The 16,674-nt window shown below is 42.4% G+C and overlaps 1 protein-coding gene across 4 annotated transcripts in view; it reads left to right on the forward strand.

Annotated features, from left to right (window-relative positions):
* Positions 1 to 16,674, forward strand: part of plxna1b (plexin A1b) — a 175,761-nt gene that overhangs the window by 10,845 nt on the left and 148,242 nt on the right. For all 4 annotated transcript variants that reach the window (XM_015959444.3, XM_015959446.3, XM_015959445.3 and 1 more), the window contains exon 2: positions 4,042 to 4,224. In XM_015959444.3, the coding sequence (XP_015814930.3) occupies positions 4,042 to 4,224 (183 nt within the window). The remainder of the gene's footprint in view (positions 1 to 4,041; positions 4,225 to 16,674) is intronic.

Here is a 16,674-nt window from a genome sequence, read left to right on the forward strand (position 1 = left end):
CTTTGTGTGTAAAGTGCCTTGGGGGGTGTAGAACTCTAGAAGGCACTACAGGTCATTTACCATTTTTCATAATGCTGGTTTACATCATACACTGAAACCAAATACCAGTTAACTGGAACCTGCTGCTCCGTTTATTTGCATGTTGCTGAAGGAATGAGAGCATGTTTTGTGTTTGTCACATGTTTTGCTTCCACCTCAATAGCTGTAATTCACAGCTGTGACCGATATGTGAGCCTGTATTGTACTCAGCTGTTTCTAAATGGTGAACTGAATGGAGGTGTCTATTGACGAGACCCAACTGAGGTTAGTGGAACATGTACCTGGACACATTTTCCTGACGTTGTAGAAATGGTAATCATTTCCTCCAGCACAGACCAGCCAGCCACCAGCAATCAGTCAGTGTTATTGTAGGCCAGAGCTGTGTGTACCACACGAGGAGTGTATTTCACAAGCTAACAGTCTAACTTAAATTTGGCACGTGCCTATTTGTTTACATTTCATATATTCGGTCTCCCTCATGTCTCTGTGACTGTGAATCGTAACCAACAGGTCACATGGGTGCTCTGTAAGTGTCATGATTCATTGTAAAGTTTGAGGAAATTGCAAATTCCCGTCAAGCACAGCACATGGAATCACTGAGAACCAAAACAAGGAACCTCCTCTTTTCCATTTACGAGACACTCCTGGCAACGTCGGTGGAAGGTTGTTGGTTTAACGCTTTCCTCACTGCCTCTTTAAAAAGCTTCAGAGCTCCCAACGAGGTCTCCTGCCAATAATCCTGCAGAGACCACAGAGATGAACATTATCTACATGCTGAATATTGCTTCAGATTCTCACGGGAAACTTTCAGTGTGTTAAATTGCATAATAAACCAAAGAGTTGCCCCTTTAAAAGGTTTTCCAACCTCAAGAGAAATGCCTTTAATTCTGTGCTGATCTCTGCTGTTTAAACCCTCCAGACTTGCAGTAAAGGTATACAACTTTTACCTGCTGCTGTGTGTGGGCGTAGGTGTGTGTTAGGGATGTGTATTTTTGAAATTCTGGCGATGCGATACATATCACGATACAGGGGAGATGATACGATATATCACGATATATTGCGATACATTCAGTCAGACGTTACAAGCAATTTTTTTATACTGAATTTATTGTAAGAATGTTCAATAAACAGTCCAAACTGATACGTAACATGTTTAACATGAGGTATATGAACCATGATGGAGGGATTTACATTTCAGTGGTGGAAACAAAACCCACTGCACACTGCTGCCAGCTAGCGGGTGGCGATTGAATTGCGCAAAACGAAAAGAAAATACACAAAAGTTTGCATGTAAATTCTTTCAGGAATTAGATACACAGCTTTTGAATATCGATTTAACAATTGCAGGAAAAAATATCACGATATATTGCCATATCGATTTTTCCGATACACGGCTTTTGAATATCGATATAATATTGCTGGGAAAAAATATCACGATATATTGCCATATTGATATTTTCTTACATCCCTAGTGTGTGTACCAGTGGAGTATATATTTTGGCAGCTTCATTCTGTTTTCAGAAGTTACTCTCATCCATTGATGATGAATTAATCCTTTTAACTTGTGTCCTTTAGGCGCTGATGTCATGGGATTGCCTGTGTGTGTGTGTGTGTGTGTGTGTGTGTGTGTGTGTGTGTGTGTGTGTGTGTGTGTGTGTGTGTGTGTGTGTGTGTGTGTGTGTGTGTGTGTGCGCGCGCAGCTGACTAATTCAGGCTGATGGATTTCTTTCACATGACTGTAAACTTGTTGCCTCTAAGCTCTGTAGCCAAGCCGGCATGGACTGGATACCAAAATGAATCCAGGTCTTTGTCTATCCACGCCCTGTTGTTTGTTTTTGATGTTTATGTAAAAATAAACACCCGTATGAGCAGACCTGTACACTAACATTTGGAGGATCTATAAGGACAAACAGTTTGTTAATCAACCTGAGTTTTCTAACACTTTCTCAAGAACATAAAATTGTATTAAGGTTGGAGATGGGAGATTTATCCGAGTTGGAGCAGGTTGAAACAGATGGAGTGCAAATTGAAGTTTGCTCAGTTACTGTGGCTGCAGGAAGCAAGCAGAAAACCAGTGAGATAAAAAGCAACAACATAAAAGAGCATTTTATTGACATGTGCTGAGCTGCAGGCAATTTAGGTAGATCATTGGGGAGAGAGCGTGGAGGAGGAGGGGCGTTATCTTTTTTCCTGTGTGGATCGATCAGATGATGTAGTGATAAGTCTGTGGATTACACTGCTATTTACACACTCCCCAAGTGTGTGTGAGCGTGTGTGTATCATCTCAAGTTCACATTTCCTTTACTTTAGAAACCCCGTGCCGTGGTGGAATCTAGCTGCTTGGAGCTCTTGGGGTGTCGCATACGTTTTTTGACATAATGGGAAAAGTGTTTGACAATCCGATCGTTAAATGAAACTACTGAGTGGTTCTGTTGCTACTTTTGAGTTAGAGTAGATCTTATGGTTTGTTCAGGTCAAGAAATTGTAAAGTAATCTTGAATAGTGTCACCCTCCCAATCATTCAGTTGACTAATTCCATCACTAATGGATGGAAACCAGAAGAATCTGTTCAAAATATGTTTGCTTAACAAATCATTCATCATCCAACAAAAGAATTAATTCATGTTGGCACTTGAACCTTTCTCCATATATAATGCTCTGGGTGTGTGCGTGTGTGTGTGTGGTGGCTGGTTAAGAGATCATATGGGTCAATGAACTGCCTTGGGCGATGTGCCCCTCGTGACTCTGGAATGCTCCCGATATTGTCACATGGTCACCACCATTACCACCGTGTCACCACCATGACGGAACACTCTCAAATTAAAAAAAGGGTTTTGCACGGTGGGTTTGTGCTTGAGAGAAAACTGTGTGCATGAATGAATGGGGCTTTTTCTGAATAGCCTACTTAAAGTGTTTGGCATTTGAATCAAAGCATTATAGTTATATGAAAGACCAGTGAGTTGGCCAGCAGTCCCGCTGGGACTCGGTGGTTTTAGGGAAAACTGGGGGTGCGCTGGCTTTTTCATCCCAGGCTTGACTTTAGTCACGTCTTACTTATCCTTTGGTTTCTTTCAGGATTTAAGGATATTCTGGTTTGTCTGAAGCCTCATGTAATCATCAGTGTCTTACCTGGTGGTCAGCCACCTCTCTGTTAAAGAGGACGCTGTAAAATGATGGCAGCCATGGGGTCAACAGACAAACTAACATTTTAAAGCATTAACAGATCCAAACATAAATCTCTTAATGGTCTGAGCTCGACGTTTTCTGTCACATCCTATTAAAAGGTAAAGCACCTCAGGGCTTGTTTAAAATTTGAAGTGTTGTTTGTGCGTGCACCCCAAAATAAAAGCAATGCAACATGTCTGAATGCTGTAATGTACGACCAGTGGGTGGAGTTGACAAAACGAGCGAGACACACTCACCATGGTGACTCTGTCTCTGGTTTGGAGGTATTTTACACCATCTATGATGCTGCTGCTGTCTTCATCTCAGAATTAACTAGTTACTGAGCTCTTTTGTTGATGCCATGTTTGTTTTGCTTGTACCCACAAGCCCGCTCTCTATCCAGTCTTAGTTTTCTAGTACGCCCCCTAGTGGAACACTCCAGTACTAAATGCAGTGCAGACCCATGTGGCAGCAAGTATGTGAAGAAAAGACGCAGCCTGTGCCAGCGTGAGGTTAGACAGCAAGTATATTCCAGGCCTTGGGGTTCTACAACCCTTCAAGGCAATCAGTCATCCACCCATTCACACACATGTTCACACACTTGTGATGATGAGCTACAAAGTAGCCACAGCTGCTGGGGCGCACTGACAGAAGCAAGACTGCCAAGCACTGGTGCCACTGGTCCCTCCGACCACCACCAGCAGATAAGGCGGGTTACGGTGTTTCCCAAGGACACAACAGACACACAAATATAATAAAATAATAAACTTGTGCTGCCATAGTAAAAATGAAATCCTCAAAAGAGATTGCTTATGATGAATTTGTTTTTCTGTGCAGCCCCTGCAGATAGATGATGACTTCTGTGGCCAGGACTTCAACCAGCCCCTGGGGGGAACCAGCACCATCGAAGGGACGCCGCTCTTCATAGACAAGGATGATGGCATGACCTCTGTGGCAGCGTACGACTACCGTGGCAACACTGTGGCTTTTGTGGGCACTCGCAATGGGAAGCTAAAGAAGGTAGGAGTGTTGGTAGTCTTATGTGTGGGAGATGATCCTTTCATCCACAAACTGAATCCATTGCTAGTTTTATGATTTTGATTGGTGTTTGGCAGAGCAGGTGATTTCTAGTTTTTGTACTAAGATTTTTAAAATGAGAAAATAGTGTTTATATTCATAGAGCTTGATGTTGCTTAAAATAGCAGATTTTCCTGTTAAGACTCCTTACTCTGTTGCTGAGTAACAAAATGGTAAATGGCCTGTATTTGATGTAGCACCTTCTGGACAAAAATAAGGATCTCCAAAAGTCCAAACTCTAAACTGGGTGGTTAAACCAAACTCAAGGTGATATTTTAAACTAAATCGAAAACCAACAACACTCTAAATGTAATAAAAGGGAGATCTGCACCACAAAAAAGATGAACTCTAAACCAAAACGTAACAGCTTATCCCAACGCAAGAAGCTGTTAGCGAATATGCTAACAGTAGCTTTACCAACGTTAAGTTCAAGTTACCAAGTTTAAATAAACCAAAAACACCCAGCAGCAAACAGACCAGCACGGAGGAGAGACTGCTACCACCAAAACAGCTCTCCTGATGTCTGAAAGAAGCTCCTTTATGAAGGGAGAAACGCTCCCGGTGATTTTCTACATCTGCGGTAGAGACGAAGCAGCGCATCTGACCCCGGAAGTTGTTGTCCGTTGCCGGGAGACGAAGGCGGGCAACACAGGAAAATAATCTAGTAGTGGACGGACATTGTTCCGGGTCTTCGGTATTTGGCAGAGATGTTAGTGAAGGCGGAGAAGAGTGCGAACTAGAGGAAAAACAGGCAGATTCCTCCTCTATTTACAAACTCCAGGGGATGCAACAAGTGGGCGCGGTGCATCGACTACCGGATCTGACGTCGACAAATTTTTAGAATCGAGCCGTCGACGTCGTCGAGGCTTCGCTACAGCCCTACCTGCTGGTGATGAGCTACATTGTAGCCACAGCTGCCCTGGGACACACAGACAGAGGCGAGTCTGCCGTACACAGGCTTCACCGGCCCCTCTGACCAACAGCAGCAGGACACAACCGTCTGGGCGGGGCTCGACCCTTCTGATTACGGGGCGAGCACTTAACTCCTGTTCCATCATAGCCCCTAAATATTTACTGACAAATCAAGCAACTGCTCCGGTGCTTTAATGAAACCTGCAGTCGTGTGCTTGTTTATGAAAGACGAATATGCATTGAAATTCAGTCAGAATCAGAGTAAATCTTTTATTTGTTTTGATTTAATTTGTCAAAACGATCTTTATAACAGATTAACTCCATTTTCAGTTTGTTATTTAACAATAACAATAATAATGTGTAAGTTAGGGTAATTTAGCTGTAATAGCCCATTATCCAGTACTTAAATGGGAATTATATTTAATTTACGTGCTTTTCAAATGGAAAGATAGCCAGGCAAGCCAGACTAAATAAATGTATTATTTAGTCTGGCCACGCTCCATTGACGGCTCTCGGTTGTGGTGCGGGTTCTACCGTTGTCTTTCAAATGATCTCCGCATTCCACTGGACAATGAATGTGACATAATCTTGTTTCACTCTGTTGCATCATCCCACCCACCAGGCATATAGAGTGCCCTGATTGGCCCACAAAGCGGATAAAGCTCTGTGATTTGTTCACTAAGCAGATAGAGCACTATGATTGGCCCACCATTATGGACCAATCAAAGCTCTTTATGTGTTTGAAACCCCTCTAGAGAGCTGTGATTGGCTAGCCAGAGTCCTGGCAGGAGCTGCTGAGGTTCCAATGGAGCATGCCTAGACCAAAGCAAAGCAAGAATTTGGTCTAGTTCACTAGGCTAATGGAAAGAAGCTTTTCAGCTGGTTGTTGTCGGGAAAGGACCCAAAACAATTCTTATAGCTGCTTAATTGTTATAGAAATATTATTTTTGCAGATTTGCACGATGCAGTCTACTTTATGCTCAGAAATGAAAGTTTTTCCATCCCTTTTCTCATGAATGACTCATTAGTTTCCCCGATTCGACTTTTAGTTCTTATTGATCATCATGTTTGTCAGGCTAAATATGTAATAATTCCACTGCATCCTGATGCCATGTACGGTCTTCAGTAGGTCTCAGAGATGTGACGAGGTTTTCCCACTGTGGTGTATTAGTCAGGACTGATAGTTTAGATGCATAAATGGATTTCTGGAGTAGCAGTTTGAACTCCTCCCTCCTAATTGTAATTTCAAAGCGTTCTTCTGCTGAGTGTGAGTTTCTGTTTGTTTTCTTCACTAAGCTTTGCATCAACACCAGCCATGTTCAATCGTTGTGCTCTTTCTTGAGGGATGACGGTGACAGCTGTACAAGTTAACTGCAAGTGTTGTTTTTTAGTTATCATGTGATAGATGCTCGTGCAGTCTGACATAATCATTCCTTTTGTGTAGCTTGGCTGTGTAAGCTCGACTATTTGTTACTTTTTGTGTTTGTGATGTCGGAGGAGGACACGGCTCTCATGTAAATTGTAGCTCATTAGAATTCAGCCCGTCTCCCTCCTTACTGCTTAAGACCTGTCACCCATTCAAAATTATGAATATATAATCAGACTGTGTTTGTGCAACTCTAATGCCTTTTGCCAGTGCTTGTGGTGTTTGTGTTTTTGTCACTCACAGTATGTATAATAATGCCTGTGATGGTGTGGGTTTTTCTATGTGCACGTGTGTGTTTGTGAGAGAGACGACTCAATGCAATTCGACTAAGATTCAGTGTTTTGCATTTGTCAGTGTGACAGCCATTTACTTAGCTTGGGAACAGACACTTTATTTATTTAGCTGCTCACACGCGTCTTTCCATCTACGCTGTTGTGCAATGTGGTCGTGTGTTGAACAACACCTGGGAAAGCAGTGCACTGAGGTTGTTGATGGTGTGTGTGTGTGTGTGTGTGTGTGTGTGTGTGTGTGTGTGTGTGTGTGTGTGTGTGTGTGTGTGTGTGTGTGTGTGTGTGTGTGTGTGTGTGTGTGTGTGTGTGTGTGAGAGAGAGAGAGAGAAATAACAAAGACAAACAGCTTGCAAATGTATCTGGGTGCTTCAGAAAGTTCTGAAACAGAAAAACAAATAAACAAAAAATAAAATGGAAGAAAAGCTCAATCAATCAATCAATCAGTGTTTATTTGTATAGCGCTTAACACAACCCAGGGGGTGACTAGAGTGTTTAATATTAAAAAATGGAACAAAAAACAAGTAAAACATTTAAGAACCACTGTAAAAACAGCAATAAAATTAAATTAAAATGCAAAAGAAACATTCATGGACTTATCCATCTTGACCCACGACGGGGGAAGGCTGTTGTAGGTTGAGAACATCTTGGCTGGTAGAAGCTAACCGTTAGCATTAGCAACTCTACCACACAGCGGAATCTCCTCCATGCTTGTGTTATTTGTGGAGATAAAACATCAACGATGCATAGCAAACGGAGTCAGTGGTAGAGCCGCGTTGCTGTTAGCCAATCAGAGGCGAGATGTCCAAATATCAGGAAATAAGACTCCAAAACCTACTGTCATGTGGCTCATTTAGTTTCTGAGACTGGTGCACCATTGCTGGTTGGACATCAAGTATTTGTTTGGCCATGTGTCAGTGATGCAGCATGGGATTGTGGGAGTGTTTCACTGGAGCAGATGAGCAATGCAGGTGGTGTGGTCACTTAAACAGTGTCAAAAGTGTATGAACATGTCGGTTATGAGCCATAAATGAAGAAATAATATTGATATCAGCCCAAGTTTTTTAATGGGCTTATCCCTAACAATCGTCTTGATCTGGTGGCGGTTATACGTTGCTCAGTGGTGGTTAAACTTCTGAGGGTTTAAACTGTGAGACCAGAATGCTTTACATTAGAATCTCTACAGACTTCCATAAAATGGTAGCCAAAATTAGGTCAAAACTGAAATCTAAAGGATATTAATCACACAGCTTTGTAGAAAAAAATACGTATTTTTTGTGGAAAAACTGAACAAACATGCATGGAAAGTAGATCTTTTCTACTTTAGGACATACCACTGATCTATTTCTGTTCATAATTTGGAGTACTTTGATGTGTTGTCTACTCTGTTTTTAATTACTGATGATGTTCAAGGTTGTCCAGAGCAACAAGACAGTAGCATCAACAACACATTTAAAGCAAGCACTAATGAAGTCCCTTTGTGCTCTCTTTGACACACTCAAACTCTCTGTCACACACACACACACACACACACACACACACACACACACACACACACACACACACACACACACACACACACACACACACACACACACACGGGTGGCTTTTACTAATGAGTTGATGTTTAATGGAACTTAGATGGAGGAGATATGAGAGCAGGAAGGGAGATAGAAAGATGAGGCAGATAGAAAAGCAACAGGAGGTGGAGGAGAGGAGGAAGTGATAAAGAGAGGTGGTGTCCACTGTTGTGTTTAACTTATTCTGGCACTCATCCGGATGCTGCTGTGGTCAAGGTCGTGACGGTGAACTGGCCATCCTCTGAACTTAATATTTAGGACTAAAAGCCTCCGTTCTCGTTGACTGTTCTGTTATCTCTGGCTGCTTCCTCGTCTCATCATAGGTCACTGCCTGCATTGCCTTTTTTCAGCTCACTAACTCCTCTGTGTTTGATAACCTGTGTGTGTAGTTTATCACTGACCTGATGGATCGAGTGTTTAAATGACATGCCTGTGAGTTTGGTGACTTTTATGCATTATTGAGCAACGGCACAGGCTCAGTCGGTGGTCTGAGGAGAATAGACAATAAGAGATGATTGTTGGTCGATAATCCGATGTCCAATTGTGTTTTTGTCTTTGATGCTGTGCACATGCTTAAACACAGACAGGACCGAGGATTCTTCGGCTGTGCGCTCCCATCAGGGGGCAATGTAAGCCATCTGTTGTGTGTTTGGTCAGGGTACCAGGTTCTTGGAGCCCCCTGTGTTCGATGTGTATCCACTGTGGTCATCCCAGGCTCAGGTGGCTGAGTGTGAAGGTGCTGCCCACTTCTCATTCATCAACTCACCGATCAGGCTAACCAGCTGATAGTAGACAGTAGGGCTGGGGGTAAACGATTATTTTTAAAACGATTATTCTGACGATTATTTTATCGAATAGTCGACTATTCTAATGACTATTTAGAAAATTAATCTAATGATTATTTTTCTATTGCACAATTAACAAAAACCAGAAAATCTCAAATAAATTCCTCAAAAAAATTGATAAATTCTTACTGTAAGAGAATAAACACTACAGGCCTTCCATTTTGTATAACACTGCGTTTATTGTGTTGGTTGGTTATGTTCTGGTGACGTGTAGAACTTGGGAGTGCAGGCTGCTGCCTGAGAGGTGGTAGAAGATGGTGTCTCCATGCTGCTTTGTTTTGGTCACTTATGTGCGTGAGGCGAGTGGTCTTACGGTTTAAACCAAACTCAGGTGATATTTTACACTAAACCGAAAACCCACAACACTCTAAATGTAATAAAAGGGAGATCTACACCACAAAAAAGATTAACTCTAAACCAAAACGTAACAGCTTATCCCAACGCAAGAAGCTGTTAGCGAAGATGCTAACAGTAGCTTTACCAACATTAAGTTCAAGTTACCAAGTTTAAATAAACCAAAAACACCCAGCAGCAAACAGACCAGCATGGAGGAGAGACTGCTACCACCAAAACAGCTCTCCTCATGTCTGAAAGAAGCTCCTTTATGAAGGGAGAAACGCTCCCGGTGATGTCCTACATCTGCGATAGACATGAAGCAGCGCATCTGACCCCGGAAGTTGTTGTCCGTTGCCGGGAGACGAAGGGGCAAAACAGGAAAATAATCTAGTAGTGGACGGACGTTGTTCCGGGTCTTCGGTATTTGGCGGAGATGTTAGTGAAGGCGGAGAAGAGGGCGAACTACAGGAAAAACAGACAGATTCCTCCTCTATTTACAAACTCCTGGGGATGCAACAAGTGGGCGCGGTGCGTCGACTTCCGGATTTGACGTCGACAAATTTTTAGAATCGAGCCGTCGACTTCGTCGAGGCTTCGCTACAGCCCTAGTAGACAGCTGGAACACACCGTCTCAGTGTAAGACAGGCTTTCCCATCAGCATGAGACCGAGTGTTACGGGAGACGTACAGCACCCGTTCATCACAGGTTGACAGCGTCCCGGGGCTCTAATAAAACATTTGACACAATTGGTCACAATACCACTGAAATGCTGTTAAACTGCTCGCATCTCACTGTGAATTTACAACTTGTTAGAAAAAAATAACATCTTAATTTGGACTCTAATGACATTTAATAACCCTTGAAGCCTGTTATTACAACATGAGGCAGCATATTCTACTTGCCTAAGGGATCAAACTAGACCACACCAAAGTCACAAAAAAAATTCCTTACTGGCAGGTTTATTCTCTGGTTTGTCATCGTCTTCATTAAGCCTCGGAAATAAGGTTGCTACTTGTTCAGAGTAGATCACTTCTTCTGGCTCTGATGGAGTTATTACTGTAGGAATCGGTCACCTCCTCATGACTGCACTGGATGTTGACTCTGTAGTGTGTGTGTGTGTGTGTGTGTGTGTGTGTGTGTGTGTGTGTGTGATTCTTAGGGGAGTGGTTGTATATATAATGTACACTTAAACACAACATTTGAAGCTAATAATGACTCAAGTCATGCACATGTAAAAGAGGTTTGTCATAAGACATAAAGGGCATTTAAAGTAAGACTCATGTGGAAGACAGGACAGTCATTCTTCTTTAAAAAATAAATAAAAGCAGTAAATGCCAAATGCATTTTCAAAATTAAAAGTGTTTATATCATTTCAAGAGAGAACTTTAAGGATTGTTATTTGAGTTTGTTGCTATTACGTGTAGATGTAAAGAAACCAGGCTTAAGGCTGTAACAGCACTCGTCAGACGACTTTTCCAGGGTTAATAACAAGTGACAGTTAAGTAATTTTTATGTGTATATTTCTGTGTTAAGTCACAGAGATGTATTCCTCAGGGACCGCTGGTGTCACCATTAGGAGAGCATGTCATGCACTAATGGAGTGATGATTATAATTCTACTTGTGCATAATGTTACCCTGTTGGATTCCCTGAGAGTGTGAGTGTGTGTGTGTGTGTGTGTGTGTGTGTGTGTGTGTGTGTGTGTGTGTGCGCGTGTGTGTGTGTGTGCGTGTGTGCTTGCTTGTGTGCATCATTTGGCCCAGCCACCAGAGCCACGAGTTGTTTGGCCAGGGCATGAGTACAGAGACGGGCTTTGTGCAAGCGTTTGGTGGCCCTCGGTCATTAGTTCACACAACTGCTCGGGGGATGCAAAAACACACACAAATGAGAGGATGGAGGAAACGGTGAGACAGATGAAAGAGATCCAATATGTTTCAGGATATGATGATGATCTGAAGCTCTGGCAAACTTTTGAATTTACCAAGAAAAGTTTTGTTTTTCTTGAAGAAGGCTTCTAAATACGTTAACCCAACTTTGTACAGACCGTTTTAACTGTGGCACCAGTTTGATTAGTCAGGCATATTCAGGACAGTTATGATGCTGTTAAAGTGGACAGTTGTGTGTTATTTTAATCAGGACTGCTACGAGAGCTGAACTTAATCAGGATATGATTGTATCCCTGCTGGGGCAGCAAGAGCATTTCTAAGGATTTAAGTTAAAAATAGGTGATTAAAATCAAGACAATTAGAGCAGGTGTTTATCGTGCCCTTTAAGAAGGTTATGAAACTCGTGCTATGCGAAGAAGACGCTGGTGGTCAGGACAGACAGCTGTTGATACATTGAAAAACATTACTTGGGTGGAATATTGCTGCATAATTATGACCTGGAAATCTGCAATAATCCCACATCTGCGCCGCATTGGAGTAAATGGACATGAAAATGCTTTCATGGTAAGAATATGTTGTTATTCACGTGGATATTCACTTAATGACACACACAAAGTGTAAACTCTATCTGGGTGTTTTGGCAGCTGTTTGTTCACCTGTGAAAAGTTCAGGGGATACTGCGGGTCTGTTTCTGCTGCTTACTGAACTTGAACTAACATGGTTATCCTAATGCATTATGACAAATTCCCCTTTTTTTAATGCTGCTGTAAATTCAGTGTTAGCAGTCATTAGCTTATGGCGTGTTTAACCTAGCTTTGAGTTGTAACGCCTTAAGTTGGCGACTGCAGAACGATGGGTTATATTGCTTTGCTGATGTGATTGTGCTTTTAGCTATAGATACAACTCAGTTTAGGATTAAAACTGTCTCTCAGTGGTAAATTTGGTTTAAAGTGACAATTTTTAATATTGGTAACCTAAAGTTCAGTTGTTTTCAGCCACAGCAAAGGTAAAATGCAGCAGAAAACATCATTGGTGCCCATCTGCCCTCTGTTCTGGAGTTGTAGACCAGCAAGACCAGGAAAAGGGCAGAGAACATTGTCCAAGATCCCCCACACAGCCCTGCATCTACTCTCTCCATCCTCCTACCCTCTGGCAGGCGCTACAGATCGCAGCTCTCAAACACTAGCAGACACAAGAACAGCTTCTTTCCCTCTGTCATTACTCTCCTGAATCTGTGTAGGCTACCACTAGCTTATCATGATCTATCCACCATTTACTTTTTATTCTGCCATGATTTAAAAATATTTTTAATCATTTTTCCCACTTGCTATTGCTATTTTCCATTGCCTATGGTTTTCATCTTTTAAATGTAGATTAAAAGGTTTGTGCTTATTTCCTGATAACGGAAGACATTCTCATTTATTTCATGTTTTAGAGAACTAACATCTACCAAAGCCAAACGCCTTGTAAATGCACGCCTACTTGGCCAATAAATCTGAAAATCGTTTCGTTTAAACCTAATTGGACCAGTTATGGCAACTCTTACGTTTTCCATTGGAGGAAAAACAAGTCATAACTTGTGTTCTGATGCTTAATATATAGCTGCAAAACATCTGTTTGTTATCAGAGCTCCACAGAAAAACTGAAGGATGTCCAAGTGATTACTGGGTCAGGGTCTACGGTTTCTCTGCTAACTTTACCAAACTGACCAAACTCACGCTCACAGGTGTCTAGCAGACATCTTGGACAGCGTTCAGAACTTGATTGAGCACATATGATGCAGGCACTTTTAAAATTCTGCGCTGAAAATCACTTAATTGAAGTGAGTTCATATATTATTAATTTCTAGAACCAACATTCCTCCGTATGTGTGTACATATGTGTGTCCCATTGAAGCATGCGGATATCAATTATCTCTCATCATTGCCAGCCCGAGTCGTTCTCCCATCTGTTGGCGTGGCCTCACATGTGGCTACACTCAACTTAGAGCAACACACTCGTGTGTCTTCTCGAGATCTCGGTGTCAGGCACATTCATCCACAGGGACATGGCCAAGCCTTTGGGGAGTCGCTGCAGAATTTTACACCTCCAATTTAGAATGTGCACATCACCTGAGGCTTTCAGCGCTGCCATCTCTGCTTTGAACCGACAACGCCGTAGGTCCTAGGATGTAAGGTCCAACAACCCACTCTTCTAGTTGGACCTAATATGAGCTGTGGCGCAACCACGGCGGTATGAATTAGTAAAGAGAATCATCCTCTGCTTCCTCACTCAGCCGCTCTCTTTCGGTTTTCCCTCTCAACTTTTGTTTCATGTGCTGCTCACACATTCTCTCTTTTCACTTTCTGTTTCAATCTCCTGTGATCAAAGATTCTTCTCCCAGATAATGGCTCAGAGTTTGTCTGCATCCAGGAGAAAATGCAGTTATTGTGCATTTTTTTGTCTTCCCCTCATCATTTTCTCCCATTAAAGAGAAACGGTGAGCACAAATGTGCATACATGTGGGGAAGTTTTCATCTGTAAAAAGTGTCTGCGTGAGTTTAACACAGCCAATCGTTCATTCACGTCTCAAGATGTGGACTTGAGTCGTAAAGATGGTAATGAGGATTTTCTGAAAGATTTTGTGCCATCGTATCGTCACGTGTTGCTCATGAATCCACCCACATACTCTCATTAAAACTACTGTCTCTAACTCAGAGTCTTTGTCCTCCAGAGTCTCATGTCCCATGATAGCCCAGATTTTTTACCTCACTAACAAGCAAAGGTGACATAAAGGGGACTTAATGTTCATCTCTACTAATCTCTTCTCGTATTTCTTTATGTTCAAAGCTAATTACTTTAAAAAGCTGGATAAATGACAGTGAGCTCCTGAGTTGCTTAATACAGCCGATGATAATCTCAATAATATACTTGGCTTGGTCCAACCGTGTGTGACTGCGGTGCATATCTCCCATTCACCGCCTGAGCGTTCCTCATCCTGATTCGCTGCTACTGGGGGGGTTAATGAGCCAAAGTGAGGAGGAGATCTGAGTGGGAAAGAAAGCCGGGAGAAAGGGAGACAGCTGAAAAGAAAGAGCAAAGGAGATGAATAATAAATGTTCCATACTTGAATTCATTTTTTAAGGGAAGATTAGAGGAGTCTGGATGCAAGCTGGGATGCTCACATGATCCAAGTGAGGGAGGCCTTCTTGTTTCTAGGTCATCTCTACCAGGCATCTCAGGATGGAGCATCAAAGTGTTTCTGTCTTCTATAGCAGATATACACCTACAGCGATACATGCCATGAATTACTTTCTTTTGGAAAAAAATCATGCATGCATAAAAGAGGTAAATTATTGAGGTGTCAACAGTGATTTTGTTTTTACTGACTGACGATTGGTAATGAGAAATTTTATGGGCTCGACACACGGGAGGCGACAAACGACCGCGATCAGCGAAATTTGTCGCTGTCGCTTTTATTACCTGTCACACGGGAGGCGACCCGCGGCAGCGGCCAGCGGCAAAGCCGTCTATGCGTTCTGTTCCATGGCGAAATCGAAACTTCTGTTGTTTTGTTTGGCTGTGTCACGCTGGAGGGAATTAAGGTTATTTAAGCGGTTCAGAGTTAATAAAGCGGTAGATATGATGTTTCACAAGATGCTGCTAGAGTTATGTGAAATCTTACTTCTGATTTTACTATAAAACATAATAATAATCAACTTCTCCTCCATGTTTGCTCGGAGATGTGCGGAGCATTATGTCCGCTCATTGGTCAGTGAATGAAACCTCCGTTGATTGGTCCTCGTCCGAGCGACAGCGATGAAAAGTTGAAAATGTTTCAACTTTCTGGGATCGCGTCGCTGGGTCGTCCGTGCACGATACGTGCATGAGCGCAAAATTTCACACGCACGTTTTTCACGTTTCGCTTAGTAGGAGAGAGACCCGCGATTATCGCTTTGTCGCGCATGTCTCATTGAAAATGAATGGAGGAGAGGCGATGTCGCCTCCCGTGTGTCGAGCCCATTATACTTAAGAAAGTCTGTAAGGAAATTATTGCGTTACCATTTTTGTTGAAGAGGAGTAAAGTATCCATCCCATAACCAGGTTTAGAAGCTATATCAAATACAGGTCATTTACATGTTCTTATCTAGAGGTAACAAGGAGTTCCCCTACAAAATGGGACACACCTTCAAGGAGTCGGTACACCATTGTTTTTATTTTTTATTTTTTATTTTTTTTGTCTTTAGACCTTGTCATGATCAAATGTGATATCAGTATGCTCATAAATTAGTTATAACTGCTTGCCCAGGCAGTGGGCTTGGTTTATCCCTTGGGTCCATGTGGCAGGGGTGAGGAGTGAGCACCACCTCACCCCTGCCACATGGACCTCAAGGGATAAACCATCAACCCTGCTCAATGGTCAACTTTCCTCGCGGGGTCACCCATAAAGACTGTGGGAGGGTTAAGCCTACAAAAGTATATCACCTCTAAGTGTTAGCTCTACCTCTCCTCTCTCCACCACACCACAAACAGGAAATTACTCACCCCGGGCATCTCATCATAAGGGGCATGCTCACGGACAAGTAAACCAACCAACATTTAACATCTCCACATATTACCATTTAATCTGTCGAGACGAGTGTCAATGCATATCAGCCCTGGGGCTGCATTGTCCAGAGAGCTGGAAATCATAGGAAACGCAGCGGGCCCAGATTAGCTTTAGCTGTTATCTCTTATGCCCTGACATAATGTCCCACTCTCTCATTTGTGCTTTTAGGCCCAGAAGCGATCAGTACGTGCATTTGTTTACAATAAATTGTTCTCAATTTGCTCCACAGCTCTTTAAGAGCCATCAGCAGCCTCGCATGTAGGCCACTTAACCTCTCACCCCTGAAGTGGAGGAAAGCATCAACTTTTTTACAGAACAATAAACAGATGGAGCGCTCCAGTCCGACAACACTCTGATGCTTCTTTTTATGTTTCAGCAAATCTCTGGAAGTGAGAAGCTTCTTCAGCTCCATTACATCAAATGATGAGTGTGAATGTGTGGGTTACTATCAAATTAGCTAATCTACTGTGAAGATTGTCAATAGCTGCAGTTCAAACAAGAACGCACACACACACACACACACACACCTATAGG

The sequence above is a fragment of the Nothobranchius furzeri genome, chromosome 3, assembly GCF_043380555.1.
Source record: "Nothobranchius furzeri strain GRZ-AD chromosome 3, NfurGRZ-RIMD1, whole genome shotgun sequence".
NCBI classification, from domain to species: domain Eukaryota; kingdom Metazoa; phylum Chordata; class Actinopteri; order Cyprinodontiformes; family Nothobranchiidae; genus Nothobranchius; species Nothobranchius furzeri.